General features: G+C 40.6%; 1 protein-coding gene across 3 annotated transcripts in view; it reads left to right on the forward strand.

Moving 5' to 3' along the window:
• Positions 1-13,387, forward strand: part of MYO1D (myosin ID) — a 377,669-nt gene that overhangs the window by 111,001 nt on the left and 253,281 nt on the right. For all 3 annotated transcript variants that reach the window (XM_058706014.1, XM_058706013.1, XM_058706015.1), the window contains exons 2-7: positions 568-776; positions 2,728-2,821; positions 4,745-4,910; positions 6,344-6,397; positions 7,862-7,957; positions 12,446-12,562. In XM_058706014.1, coding sequence (XP_058561997.1) covers positions 568-776; positions 2,728-2,821; positions 4,745-4,910; positions 6,344-6,397; positions 7,862-7,957; positions 12,446-12,562 — 736 coding nt within the window. The remainder of the gene's footprint in view (positions 1-567; positions 777-2,727; positions 2,822-4,744; positions 4,911-6,343; positions 6,398-7,861; positions 7,958-12,445; positions 12,563-13,387) is intronic.

Below are 13,387 nucleotides of genomic sequence, written 5' to 3' on the forward strand. Positions count from 1 at the left end.
CACTCTGTCTCTTTCTCTCTCAAAAATAAATAAACATGAAAAAAACTTTTTTTAAAAATTTTAATGAATTTGATGTATGCCAGAAGCGTCTCCTCTATGACTCTCTGTGTTATGAATTTTAGTGTTCTTATTCCTTTACTGACACTTTAGTGCAGATTCAAGAGGGAGAAAAAAAAGAAGTGTATTTGGACAGTTTTCTTTATAATTGAAAATCTGGCTAAGTAGATTCCAAGACCTGCTTTATCTTCTGTTTCTCCTTTTACTAGAGCTCTTCGTAGCACCTACTTATCCTTTCATATTTCAGAAATAGGAACTATCCAGCCCACAAAAAATTAAATTCTTTCTTCTTTCCTGGCTTTTAACTCCTACTGGTCTTTTCTGCCAGCAACATCTGAAGGGGCACAACCTAAGCATTGTCTCTAAAATTAAATTCGGAATTAACGAAATGTCAGCTCAGAAACCGTTCCCGGGATATTTGGATTTTCTTGGAAATGAGGCTCTTCGGAAAGACAGTGTTTCTTTGTCACCATAGCTGTTCCTTGTTCCATCTCTTTCGGTCCTGTGCAGATTTGAAAAGGGGCGTATCTACACATTCATTGGAGAAGTCGTTGTTTCTGTGAATCCTTACAAGTTGCTGAACATCTATGGGAGAGACACGATTGAGCAATACAAAGGACGCGAGCTGTACGAGAGACCACCTCACCTGTTTGCAATTGCTGATGCTGCTTACAAAGCTATGAAGAGGCGCTCGAAAGACACTTGTATTGTGATATCAGGTACTCAGAGGGGACCCCCTGTACTTTCAGGGTCAAAATCCATTTAACTTAGTAGGTACTCGAGGATCCAAACTGTTGAATAGATCTTCTTTGAAGTTAGAGAGGTAAGCAGTTTTACCGGAGGAAAAAAAAAGTGCAGTGAGCATTAACCAAGAAATCCTTTCTGACCAAAGCGTAGTCTCGGGTCATTTGCAAATACACGTTACGTGTGGATGGGCTTCTGGTCAATTTTGTAGACTGAGCCAACATGCAAGATTCTTCTTCTCACCTCAAAGACATGAAAGTACTGGATAAAATGTTAACAAAAAGTCATTTTAAATAATAGCAGAATGAAACCAAGAAAATGAAATCCTGAGTTACCAAAAATGAAGAATGAACTCAAAGTCGGATTGGTGAAAGGGACCATACAGGCATGGGGACCAGGGATGGGCTCTCAGATCCAGAGGCTGGAGCTCTAAAGCCTGAAGAGCAGAGAGACAGGTGATAGACTCTGTGTGCCCGAGAGCTGGAGCTAACCCCTCTGAGTAAAGCTGAGCTCTTCGAGGAATCTTGTGTAGTAAATTGAGGACAGGGAAGGTATCTGCCCGCTGACCCAGGATGGCCTCTCCCAAACTGTGGGAATTTATTTTGGTGCTAATAATACCTCACATCTGCATTAGGGGCTTTATACTTTTAAAACTACTTTTTTGATCTTTATTCCATTTTGGTTATCAAAACCGTTGGGTGGTAGGACAGTTGTGTTTCTACTTCATAGATGAGAATATTAAGGGTCAGAGGAGTTATGTAACTTAATGTTGGAGAATTATATCCTAGGACTATGTTATATTAAATGATGAAAGCAATATTGCCTGATTATAAAAGAAAGAAGGGAGCAAACAATCATGTAAGTGTTTAAGAGCAAAAGCCCCTTCCCTCTGAATAACCTGTTACCCCCAAAACTTCAGCAGTAACAGCTGTGAATTTAGTGTTGGTCCTTTTATACATTTTTTCTGTATATTATACATAGAGTCACACATGCATATGAAATTGTATTATAAACATATTACAAAATTACGTTATAAACGCTATTACATGTGTTTTTCCATTTAACAACACAGAGTGGGCACTTTTCCTTAGCATACCTCTACGGAAGCAGGGGGTTCTCAACAGTTGTGCAGGATTCCATTGAATAGTTGAATCATTTATTTGCCTGGTCCTCTACTGACAGGCATTTTATTTTCAGACTTCAGCTGTGACACATAGTATAGTCTGCAGAAATACTCCTTAAACCTTTGAAGATTATTATTATTATTTGATTATATTCATATTTTTAGTATTTCTGTAGTATAAATTTCTACAGGTGGAATTCTTGAGTCAGGAGGCATGTACATTTAACAATTGGGTAGCTCATTCTAAATTGATCCCTTCTTCCCACATTACACCAGCTGTCATGCTCTCTCTGTGACACCGTGTCTGGAGCCTGCTGTTTTGTTTTGCTTTGTTTTCACCAAAATTACTCTAACTTTAATTTTCTGGAGGAATTATTTCATCCTCATGAAGATTAAAAGAAATGTGCTATAGAGAATAAGGTTTTATGAATTTAGCCATGGCCACTGTTTGAGGCACTAGCTTGTTGCTTTTCTGCTATACTCAAGAGTCACAGCCGAGTACAAAGACTTTGGTCTAAGGAATTTGTTTACCACAGTTTATCTCTTGATATTTTTGTACTAAATCTTAATTTGTAATCTACTTGTTATTTTACTTCTATAGTAGTTTTACTTTTTTTTCCAACATTTTCAGATCTGTTAGAACCCATACCATATCAAGATAGGAGGAAATAACTCATAAAAGCAAACAATGAAACGTAAAGAATTTTAAGTAACTAACATCAGAATTTGCAATTATTCTAGTAAAAACTAGCTTCCTCTTGGTTTAAGTTACAGTGTTAAGCCTTGCACACTTTTTCCCCCAGGGGAGAGTGGAGCTGGTAAGACTGAAGCCAGTAAGTACATTATGCAGTACATCGCGGCCATCACCAACCCCAGTCAGAGAGCAGAGGTTGAAAGGTAAGGGCGGAATAAAAATGGGGAGACATGCTGATCGGAGCTTCATTTTCTTTCTTTCTTTTTTTTAAACATTTATTTATTTTTGAGAGAGACAGAGACAGAGCACGAGTGGAGAAGGGGCAGAGAAAGAGGGAGACACAGAATCCTAAGCAGGCTCCAGGCTCTGAGCTGTCAGAGACCCCAATGCAGGGCTCGAACTTGTAAACCCTGAGATCATGACCTGAGCTAAAGTTGGATGCCTAACTGACTGAGCCACCCAGGCGCCCCATTTTTCTTTTCTTTTCTTTTCTTTTCTTTTTTCTTTTCTTTTTTCTTTTCTTTTCTTTTCTTTTCTTTTCTTTTCTTTTCTTTTCTCTTCTTCTTTTTTTTTTTTTAATGTTTATTTTTGAGAAAGAGTGCAAATGGGGAAAGGGCAGAGAGAGAGGGAGAGAGAGAATTCCGGTCAGGCTCCATGCTGTCAGCATAGAGTCCATGAACCCACGAACTGTGGGTTCGAACTCACGAACCGTGAGATCATGGCCTGAGCTGAAGTTGGACATTTAACCCACTGAGCCACCCAAGCGCCCCAAGGAGACATTTTTCTTAATTGTGACACATCCCACTTATCATTCGGACTTTGCAATCTCCTATAACAAGGATAAGAATGTAAGTTATCTTAATTTCCTTGGCAGCTCAGGAGAATGACTGGCTGAGAACTAACTTCATTTTGTTTTTAAACTCAGTTGGTATAGTAGAGTAAGGCATTTGTAGATTTACTAGTCTTTCATGAGCATATCTCACCAGAGTTTTAAAGATAATTGCCTTGGGGCTCCTGGGTAGCTCACTTGGTCATGATCTCAACATTTGTGAGTTCAAACCCCACATTGGGCTCTGTACGGTCAGCAGAGCCTGCTTTGGATCCTCTGTCTCTAACAAACACAAAGATAGTTGCCTTTGTTTACCATAAGCGTGGAATCGCCCCTCCCCACATTTTAAACGTATACTTCTGTGTGTTGTGGTGTGTGTGTGTGTAGAGAGAGAGAGAGGAGGTTGTGGGGTCACTTAAGGCGGTAGTGGGTTGGCTGCATTCGGTTATTTCAGCGGCCACAGTTATTTCTATAGCAGGCATGCTTGTGTGCCGGTACAAGAGGAATTCTGTCAGTGAAATAAAAACAAAGACTTAAGGTCTAGCATGAAGTTAAAAAGTATCCACTGGGAGAGACTGCTCCCTAGAAAGTTAGCATTCATTGAACAAAGAATGAATTAAGTAACTGATACAATGGAGAGATTTTATTCACACAAAATGAGCGATTTCTAAACTAATAAAGACTGTCTTTATAATGTATAACTAAATGCAATAAATTTCAGTGTTTTAGGCTTTACAAACAAGTACTTTTAAAAATTGTATCATTTTCTGTGTCACCCATTCTTTCTCTTGAGAACATATCTTTTTTTAAAGATTTTTCTTTATACAAATAAAACATGTTCACTTAAACTAAAAATTATAGTCTTTTGTCCCAGGTGGAAGGTCCCTGAAATCCCACTCTGTAAACTCCTCCCCTGTCAACCTAGGAAACTATAGTGAAGTGTACTCTTCCCTCCAGCCTTTAAGCATCGACTAACGTATGTGCATATACACATACACTCACGCATACACACGCACAGTCCCTGCCACACATACTATTTTGCAACTTAATTTCTCCTTCATTAACATGTTCTGTGGACATCTGTCTCCATCAGTTCACACTGTAGTACAAAAACAGTTACTTTTACCCAACCCTGTTGGTGGGCAGTTAGGGTTGACCAGTTTGTTTTACTGTCGCTAATAACGCTGCTGTCAGCATCTTCGTATGAACCTTTGGATGTGCTTTAACAAAATCTAGTTTTCTAAAAGGCTTGGCCTGGAAAACTCTCTATAAGGACTCTCATTTATCTGTGTTCAAGAGTGAAGAATATGTTGCTCAAGTCCAACTGCGTCTTGGAAGCTTTTGGAAATGCCAAAACCAACCGTAACGACAACTCAAGCAGATTTGGAAAATACATGGATATCAACTTTGATTTCAAGGGGGATCCTATTGGTGGACATATCAATAACTACTTATTGGAGAAGGTAAAATGTGTTTAACGTCTGAGGGTAATGTTTTCGGGTGCTGAATTTTGTTTAAACCTAATAGTGCTTATAGAATTTCTAGAATGACTTCAAAGTAGCTTTTAATCCTACTCTGCCTCCCTTCGTGCTTCTCAGTCAGCTTTCATGACAAGATATTCTCCTTTTGTGTTCTTATTAGTTCTTAGGATATCAGGTTGGGAAAGGCTCGAGCTTTGTAGATAAGGATTTAGGGGCGTTTGTGGTGGGGGCCGGAGTGGCATTCGAGTATGTGCCACCCTCCGGGTGAGGTCTGGCCAAAGACCAAGCCAGGACTAATCATTTCCACTCTGGTGACACAACCATCTCCCATGTGTCATCTTATTGTTTTCCTTAGTGCACCACAGGACAGCTTAGTGGGTCCAGTTTCTGAAATTACACTCTTCTCACAGAATCATGCCCGTACAACAATCTTTTATAACTGAGATATAATTGACCTTTCACATTGTGTATGTTTAAGGTATACAACATATTGATTTGATATTCCCATCTATATTAATTTGAATCTCATTTTCTTCTGGTTTCTATTCGTAGCATCCTTTATGGCAGTGTAATGCAGTATAATCAAATTTTTAAGTTTATTTATTTATTTTGAAAGATACAGCATGGGGGGGGGGGGGTGGCAAAGAGAGAGGAAGAGAGAGAATCCCAAGCAGGCTCCACACTCAGCATGAAGCCCGACCCGAGACTCAGTTCCACGAGTGTGAGATCACAACCTGAGCCAAAATCAAGAGTCAGACATTCAGCCAACTGAGCCACCTAGGTGCCCCAGTATAATCTATTTTTTTTGTTAAGTTGAAGTCAGACTGGTAAGGAAATAAGTGTTTTTGTCAGTGTCAGTTACAAAAGGACTGGAAATCCCAGGTATTATCAGTCTTTTTCCAAAATGTTTTAGGGCTTCACTTTATGTACCTAGTCAATCAAAAGGACCCCTTTGAATGAACGTACATTTTGAGCCCTCTCAGAGCAGCCTTTTGGGAGCCATCTAAGGCAGGGGCCTTTACAGACTGATCTTGCTCAACTGATTTTCCTACAGGATATAAGGCATTGCTCTGAAATGCCTGCCAGACCCTGGGGGAAGGCAGTGTTGTGAATATTACTCCCTAAACATTCCTTCCTATTTTCCCACTTCCAATCCTCCTTCCCCCAAAAATTCCATCTTTAGGCTCCAGGTTAAAAAAAAAAAAAGTTTCATTTTCAGAAAGTTTAGGGAACTCTGTTTTAAGCAGTAAAAAGAATATTAAAAATTGCACAGAGGAGGCCTAGTTTTAGGTGGGTAATCCATGGGGTCTGTTAGGACATTTAAATGCACTGTTGGTATACGATTTCCTGAGAATTGTGGCTTTTTGACCTTGAGGTGCGTTCTCAGATTAACGATTTCATGTGGTGTTTTTTAGTCTCGAGTGATTGTGCAACAGCCAGGAGAAAGAAGCTTTCATTCTTTCTATCAGGTTAGTATTTGCTGTTGTGCAGGTAATCGATCATTTGCCCAGTTGTACCAAGGATGAATATTCTATATCCGGGCTCTGCCCTGTCCTGGGCCTCCATTGCCTCCGTTGGCCCACAACACATTACACATGTGCACATGTGCACCCCACCCCCCCCAACCCATATGCTGCTTCTGAGATGTGATGAGCGTGATTGTTATAAAGAACTAGTCACATGACTGACTACCTTGGTTGAGCATCACATTTCTTTGCAATGTAGAGAATAGTTTAATATCTATAAAGGCTTTTGAAGTGGTAAGTTCTGAATATGTTAAATTAATTGTGTTTTATTTTTGATAGAAGCTGTTGTTCCCATATTTGGGAGCCCCACGGATAGCAATACAACTTCAGTTTTATTTTGCTCATGGAGGCTATAAAGCAAGATGATTACTTAAAACGATTATGAACACAAGGGAGGATTGTCTTCTTTATCCCATCAAAGCTGTGGTTGCTTAGGAAAAAAATCTAATACGTCTTTTGAGAATGCTTTTAGAGTTTAAGGCAAGATCTTTTAAAATAGCCTTTCTGTTAGCAAGTCTTCATGTTCAGAGAACAAGTATGATACATTATTACAGTTTTTAAAGCCAAAAGTAATATAAACCAGTGCTAATAAATAAAGCGGGTGATCCAATGAAGCAGTGCTGTTTGGGATTTGTACAAAGAGAAACTATAAATCAGTAAGATTGATTTCCCTGTGGAAACTGTCTCTGCAGGTAATTGAGCGGTGACAGTTGAAGTTGAATACAATTCAGCGGACTTTAGTTTCTTCTAGGGAACTGCTTTAAGGGTGCTCGTTCGTATGTACAAATTCTGGTGTATTTAGTTTAAAAGATCACTTTTCAAAATCTGATAATTATACCTTTTAAGTAAAACAAAGCATACAGTTTAGTGTAGAGAGTTTAAACATGCTGCCTTCCAAAGGCATGTTCTATATAGAAAAGCTACCCATATTGTGCTTGTGTTTTTGTTGACGATTCACCATGTTTTCATTCAACTATTTTTCTAACAAATGTAGAAGAGCTCTTTTATTTCTAGAACCCATAACTTCTCCCCAGTATTTTTCCCACTGGATGAAAGTGTTAAAATTGGTCTTTGTTCAACACTGCAGCCATGGTTATTTATCCAGTGGTGCTCCTGCCTTGGATACAGAGATGGATGAGGAGAGGCTGTGTGTTTCCAGTGTGGTTCAGCATGTGACTCTCTGCTGATGCCTCTTACTTCTGTGGCAATATTGACTTTTTCTGAATTCTGAAACGCAACCCGATCCTGTCTAGATAATGAGGCTGTTTAGCAAGTGTCCATCACAACCCACAGGCACCTGTTTGACAAATGACCATAGTAAAAACAAGATTACCATTGTCAGAATGTTTGCTGTAATCGGTTGTGTATGTATCTTACCAATTTATTTCTAATTAAATATTTTTTCAGCTACTCCAAGGAGGTTCAGATCAGATACTACGCTCTCTACATCTCCAGAAATCCCTGTCATCTTACAACTATATCCACGTAGGAGCTCAGTTAAAGGTAAGGGCTTCTTCTCTGAGTTGTAGAATCAAAGAATCAGAGGGGACATTAAGTAAAAGTCTAGTCCAGCCTGATGCCTTTAAGCAAATGAGTGACTCTTTTCTTCTTCTGGTTTTTAAATTCTCGCGGACAGAGATTCACTACATTGTTGGTCAGCAACTTCACTCAACAACCATTTCTGTATTTCATCACCATCTGATGGGAAAGAAGTTTCTGTCTTGTGATCTTGTATTTTCTTTGAACTTTTAACCCTATTCCTTTTGACACTATAAAAAGATTGATAGGACAAGGAAATCCACCTCAAAAGAAGATACCGTATGATTTGGCCACAGGCGAGTTGGGAAGACAGAAGGAACGTCAAAAGCACTTTGGGGGGGCGCCTGGGTGGCGCAGTTGGTTGAGCGTCCGACTTCAGCCAGGTCACGATCTCGCGGTCCGTGAGTTCGAGCCCCGCGTCAGGCTCTGGGCTGATGGCTCGGAGCCTGGAGCCTATTTCCGATTCTGTGTCTCCCTCTCTCTCTGCCCCTCCCCCGTTCATGCTCTGTCTCTCTCTGTCCCAAAAATAAATTAAAAACGTTGAAAAAGCACTTTGGTTGAAAATGAGAATCAAAGATCTCCATTCACTATTATTTCAAGTATTGACTTTAACGTATACATAGTTTTGTGACCCCTGGAACGTTTCTATTCAGCCTCCAAAATTTTCCACTTTTTTCCTCTTCATTTGCATGCAGGTCCTTTGCACTCACATATCAGATGCTTTTCTCCTTTTTTATTTCTAATTAGTTTCCTGCCGGTCACTTTACAACTAATCCTAATAACATAGTGGTTTGTTGATGGTGGGTTATAAAATGGTAATTACAATATTATCCTGTTTTGTTAGGGGAAAGATGTATAAATACATAAAGTAAGCTATGGAGGGAAATAGACCAAGGTTTTAATTACTGATTCAGGTTGGATGAGGTTACAGGTACATGTTCTTGTACTCTTTCATATCTTAAATTTCTTCTATAATAAAAAATACATTGCTTTTGTAGTCAGAGGAAAAATAAAAGAATTTATGAAAGTAAAGGATCCAAGGTGTGGGAGGTGTTTGGTTTTGTTTTTTTTCTTATTATTATTCATCTGAAGCAAATTATACCTGCATTGCTGATTTAGCCGTATTTTTATTGCCATGCATGGAAAGAAATGATATTTAGGCTTTCACGATTAATTTTCCATTGTTTGACATTCAAGTTGCCTAGTTGTTTTGTTTTGTTTGCTTTTACAGTCATCTCAGAGCAGGATGTTTGGGTGAAAGTTAATTGAAAACAAGACAATAGAGGGCAACATTCGAGCTTTGAGCTTTCTGAGAGTAGGTGAGCGGCCCTCAAAGACCAGAAGGGGATTATGAAACCGGCACTTAAAAAGCCCATGACCAGAGGGGCTTCTGGGGTTTCAGTCGATTACACGTCCAACTCTTGGTTTCAGCTCAGGTCATGGTCTCGTGGTTCCTGAGTTTGAGCCCCGTATGGGGCTCTGTGCTGACAGCTCAGAGCCTGCTTGGGACTCTCTCTCTGCCCCTCCCCCACTTGTGCTCTTTCTTTCTCAAAATAAATAAACATTAAAAAAAGGAAAAAGCCAGTGACCGGAAATGTTCCTCTTTAATCACATTGTCTTATTGACCAAATTACTTTGGACCCGGTCATGTGGCACCCCCACAGAAAGCCTTTGCTCTAAGCTAAATGTAGCTTGGGTTCCCTTTTCCAAGAGTTTCCCAGTCCTCTTTTCTCTGCCTCCCTTTTTCATCCTAACAGAAACAAAAACATAATGTGTGATCATAGTCAAAACCTAAAACATGAAGCACCAGCAGAAAATAAAAATAAATAATAACTAAACTAAATAATAACTAAAGCTTACCATCCAGAGATAGTTATTGATAATGGTTTATGTATATTCTTTTCCTTTCTTTTCTCTTCTTTTTCTAAAGATTTTATTTTTAAGTAATCCTTACATCCAACATGGGCTTGAAATCATCACCCCGAGAACAAGAGTCACATGCTTCACTGACCCAGCCACCCGGGCACCCCTGTGTATATATATTTATGAATGGAATCATGCAATAAACTCTGATTAAATAAGCTTGCTTTTATTAAATCATAATCATTAATATCTTCCCATTAACAAATATAAGTTAATAGCATGATTTTAGTAACTATAAAGTATTATACTCTGTGTCACAATTTTACTTAACTACCCTAAAATATAGGAATCATGTATATTGAAGATACTTTGGGTTAAAGGGAAGATAAAACTCAATTAAAAGTCTCCAAAAACAGGGGCGCCTGGGTGGCGCAGTCGGTTGAGCGTCCGACTTCAGCCAGGTCATGATCTCGCCGTCCGTGAGTTCGAGCCCCGCGTCAGGCTCTGGGCTGATGGCTCGGAGCCTGGAGCCTGTTTCCGATTCTGTGTCTCCCTCTCTCTCTGCCCCTCCCCCGTTCATGCTCTGTCTCTCTCTGTCCCAAAAATAAATTAAAAACGTTGAAAAAAAAAATTTTTTAAAAGTCTCCAAAAACAATAAGGAACTTCATTATCTCACATAACAAGAAACCCTGAGATGTGACAGTTCCGGAGTTGGTTTGTTTGTTTTGGTTGTTTGTTTCTTCACCTTAAAACTCCCCCACTTCACTGGATTTGGTTTGTGTGCTTAGGCTGATCTTCCTCACGGTCCCAAAGTGGCAGCAGCAGTTCCAGGAGTCACAGGCAGAGGAAACGTTCCTGGCTTATGTCCCGTTTTAGCTAGGGAAACCTCATGTCTTTCTTACTGACCAGAATAGCATCACAGGCCCATGGCTGAGCAGTCACCTGGTCAGAGGAATAGGATCACTGTGATTAGTTTACACCAGTGAAGATTTACCCCTGGAGGCTGGGGGAGCACCAGTCCTGAAGGACACGTGCACTTGGAGAGAGGTGAACAGACCAGGGTTCTAGCAGCCCACACTTCCCCAAGTAGGACATTTTTTCCCCCTAGTTTCTATGCAATTCCAGCACAGTTGCAGCTTCTAACAATACTAATATCTGATACTTGTCAAGGGCTTTTTATGTGCTAGCAACTAAGGAGGCATCTCACGTAATTCTCATTCAGTTCTCACGGCAACCCTGTGAGAAACGCGTTATTATGCCCATTTCACCCATGAGGAAATTGAGACTAGATGAAGTTGAGTATCTTGCCCAAGGTCAGAGAACCAGGAGGTGGAGGAACTTGCCTGGCTGCATCCTGGGTACTAGAGGAACATGTACTCAGAGACCCCTTCCCGTGTCCCTCCTCACGAGATGAGCATTAGGCCAGCTCCTTGATGTCCCAGCCAGAGGAGAAATTCACCCAGGAGAGGACCAGTCGGGCTCAGGCCCTCTGGAGCTGCTGCTTTGGGAAGACTTTGGAGATGGGCAGCTGACCATCACTTCACTGTGAATTTCTGTAGACGTGTTTGTATTTCCAGCCTGATGGTTGCAGCTCCTCGAGGCTGGTGATTTGTCTTTGAACCCCTGTCTTACTCTGATTGGGCTGCTACAACAAAAGTGCCAAAAATTGGGTAGCTTTTATACAACTTTATTTCTCACTGTTCTAGAGGCTGGGAAGTCCAAGATAAAGGCACCTGCAGATTTGGTGAGGGCCTCCTTCCTGGTTTATAGATGGAGCCTTCTCTGTGTCCTCACAGTGCGGAAGGGATGAGGAATCTCTGAGGCCTCTTGTAATGACACCGATCCCACTTCTTGAGGGCTCCACCCTTGTTACCTAATTACCTCCCAAAGGTCCTACTTCCTAATTCCATCACCTTTGGGAGGGCAGTGGGGGGGGTCAGGATTTCAGCATAGGAAGTTTGGAGGGATACAAACATCCAGTCTATAGCAACCCCCAAATCAGGTAGATCTGATGTGCTGCATGCTTGTGAAAAAGTGGTTGTGATCCCAGAATATTCAATAGCCGGCTGAACGATTGAGGCAGGCCGGTTTGCTTTGGGGGGACCTGCTTTTCCTCACCTGTGAAATAAAAAGCCTGACTGTTCAAGAGACAGAGTGTTATTCCCAGCCTGTACAAAAAGGCTAATTCTAGGGGGAAAAAGCCACCGGCAACAACAGCCAGATGTGTGTCTCAGAGGCTCCCACAGCTGGTATTTCCATTTGTGATTCCACGTCTCATGTTTTCTTCACTTGTGACTGAGTGGCAGTCAGCTTCTGTGAGGCAGCTCAGGACTTGCTCCCTCACTGAAGGTTCCAGACAAGTATGTGATGCTTATTTTGCCTGATGGTGGCCATCTCGCACACAGATGGACATTGCGTGTGCTGAGTGATGTTTCTGCCCCTGAAATAATTTTCATTTTCTTGAGGTACTTGGTGAATTGCTACAACAGCCTCAAGACCTTGGCTAAACTTGAACGTAGTCTCGTAATTGGTAGATGTTCACGTTCGTCTGAAGTGTTGGTGACTTAAGTTCTCCGTTTTCATTCGCAGTCTTCCATCAACGATGCTGCAGAATTCAAAGTAGTAGCTGAAGCCATGAAAGTAATTGGCTTCAAACCTGAGGAGATTCAAACGGTGTATAAAATTTTGGCTGCTATTCTTCACCTGGTGAGTAGGGATGCCTTTCAGAATATGTTGCTTCCCTGTGGAGACAGGAGGCTTTTTCAGGAGACTTTGCATTTCCCCTGTAGCTTTCAAAAGTAATTTACATGAAGAAAATTTCTCTCCGTTTTGAAGAAATTGCTGTATCTGTGGTTCTCTCCATCATTTTATAACATTATGAAGGATTTTCTAAGCACTATAGGTTTTAAAACTTAGCTGTAGTTAGTTGTCTTACTGGTACATCAGATTTTCAAGCGTTTAATTCCGAGGATTCACATATTCAGTAACCACGTGACTACCAGTGGTATAAGCTAAACACTTCTGAACAGAATAAATTTCTAAAAGCACTTGAGACGTAGAATCATCAATTATCAGCACTGGAATTTTGACCATCTCACTTTTCATGTTGGGAAGTGAGCCCTAACAGGGTGGCATGACTGGGTCAAAGGCATAGCCAGGTCACGGTGGCCGACACTGCAGACCAGGTTGGCCAGCTCACGGGTCAGTCATTTTCTCCGATACCACGGCAAACTCAGAGGACACGGGAGTCTGCTTGTCAGATGTCTTTCGTTACCATTTGTGTAATTATAGATGTTGAAAACATAATGAACGTGGAACCTGAGAAAAAATGAGGGACAACATGAGTTCAAATCTGGAATAAAAGTCACCTTTTACTTTAACGTGGCAAGATTTAACTTCTAGTGAAATGTGCGGGACCTATATAAAAAGTATTGTAGGATAATATAACTGTTCTCTTGAAGAAATGTCCCTAACTAGGAAGACTTTAACATTATTAATCGTCCCATTCTTTCAGTCAGTTTATAAATAAGG

The sequence above is a fragment of the Neofelis nebulosa genome, chromosome 16 (assembly GCF_028018385.1).
Source record: "Neofelis nebulosa isolate mNeoNeb1 chromosome 16, mNeoNeb1.pri, whole genome shotgun sequence".
Taxonomy (NCBI): domain Eukaryota; kingdom Metazoa; phylum Chordata; class Mammalia; order Carnivora; family Felidae; genus Neofelis; species Neofelis nebulosa.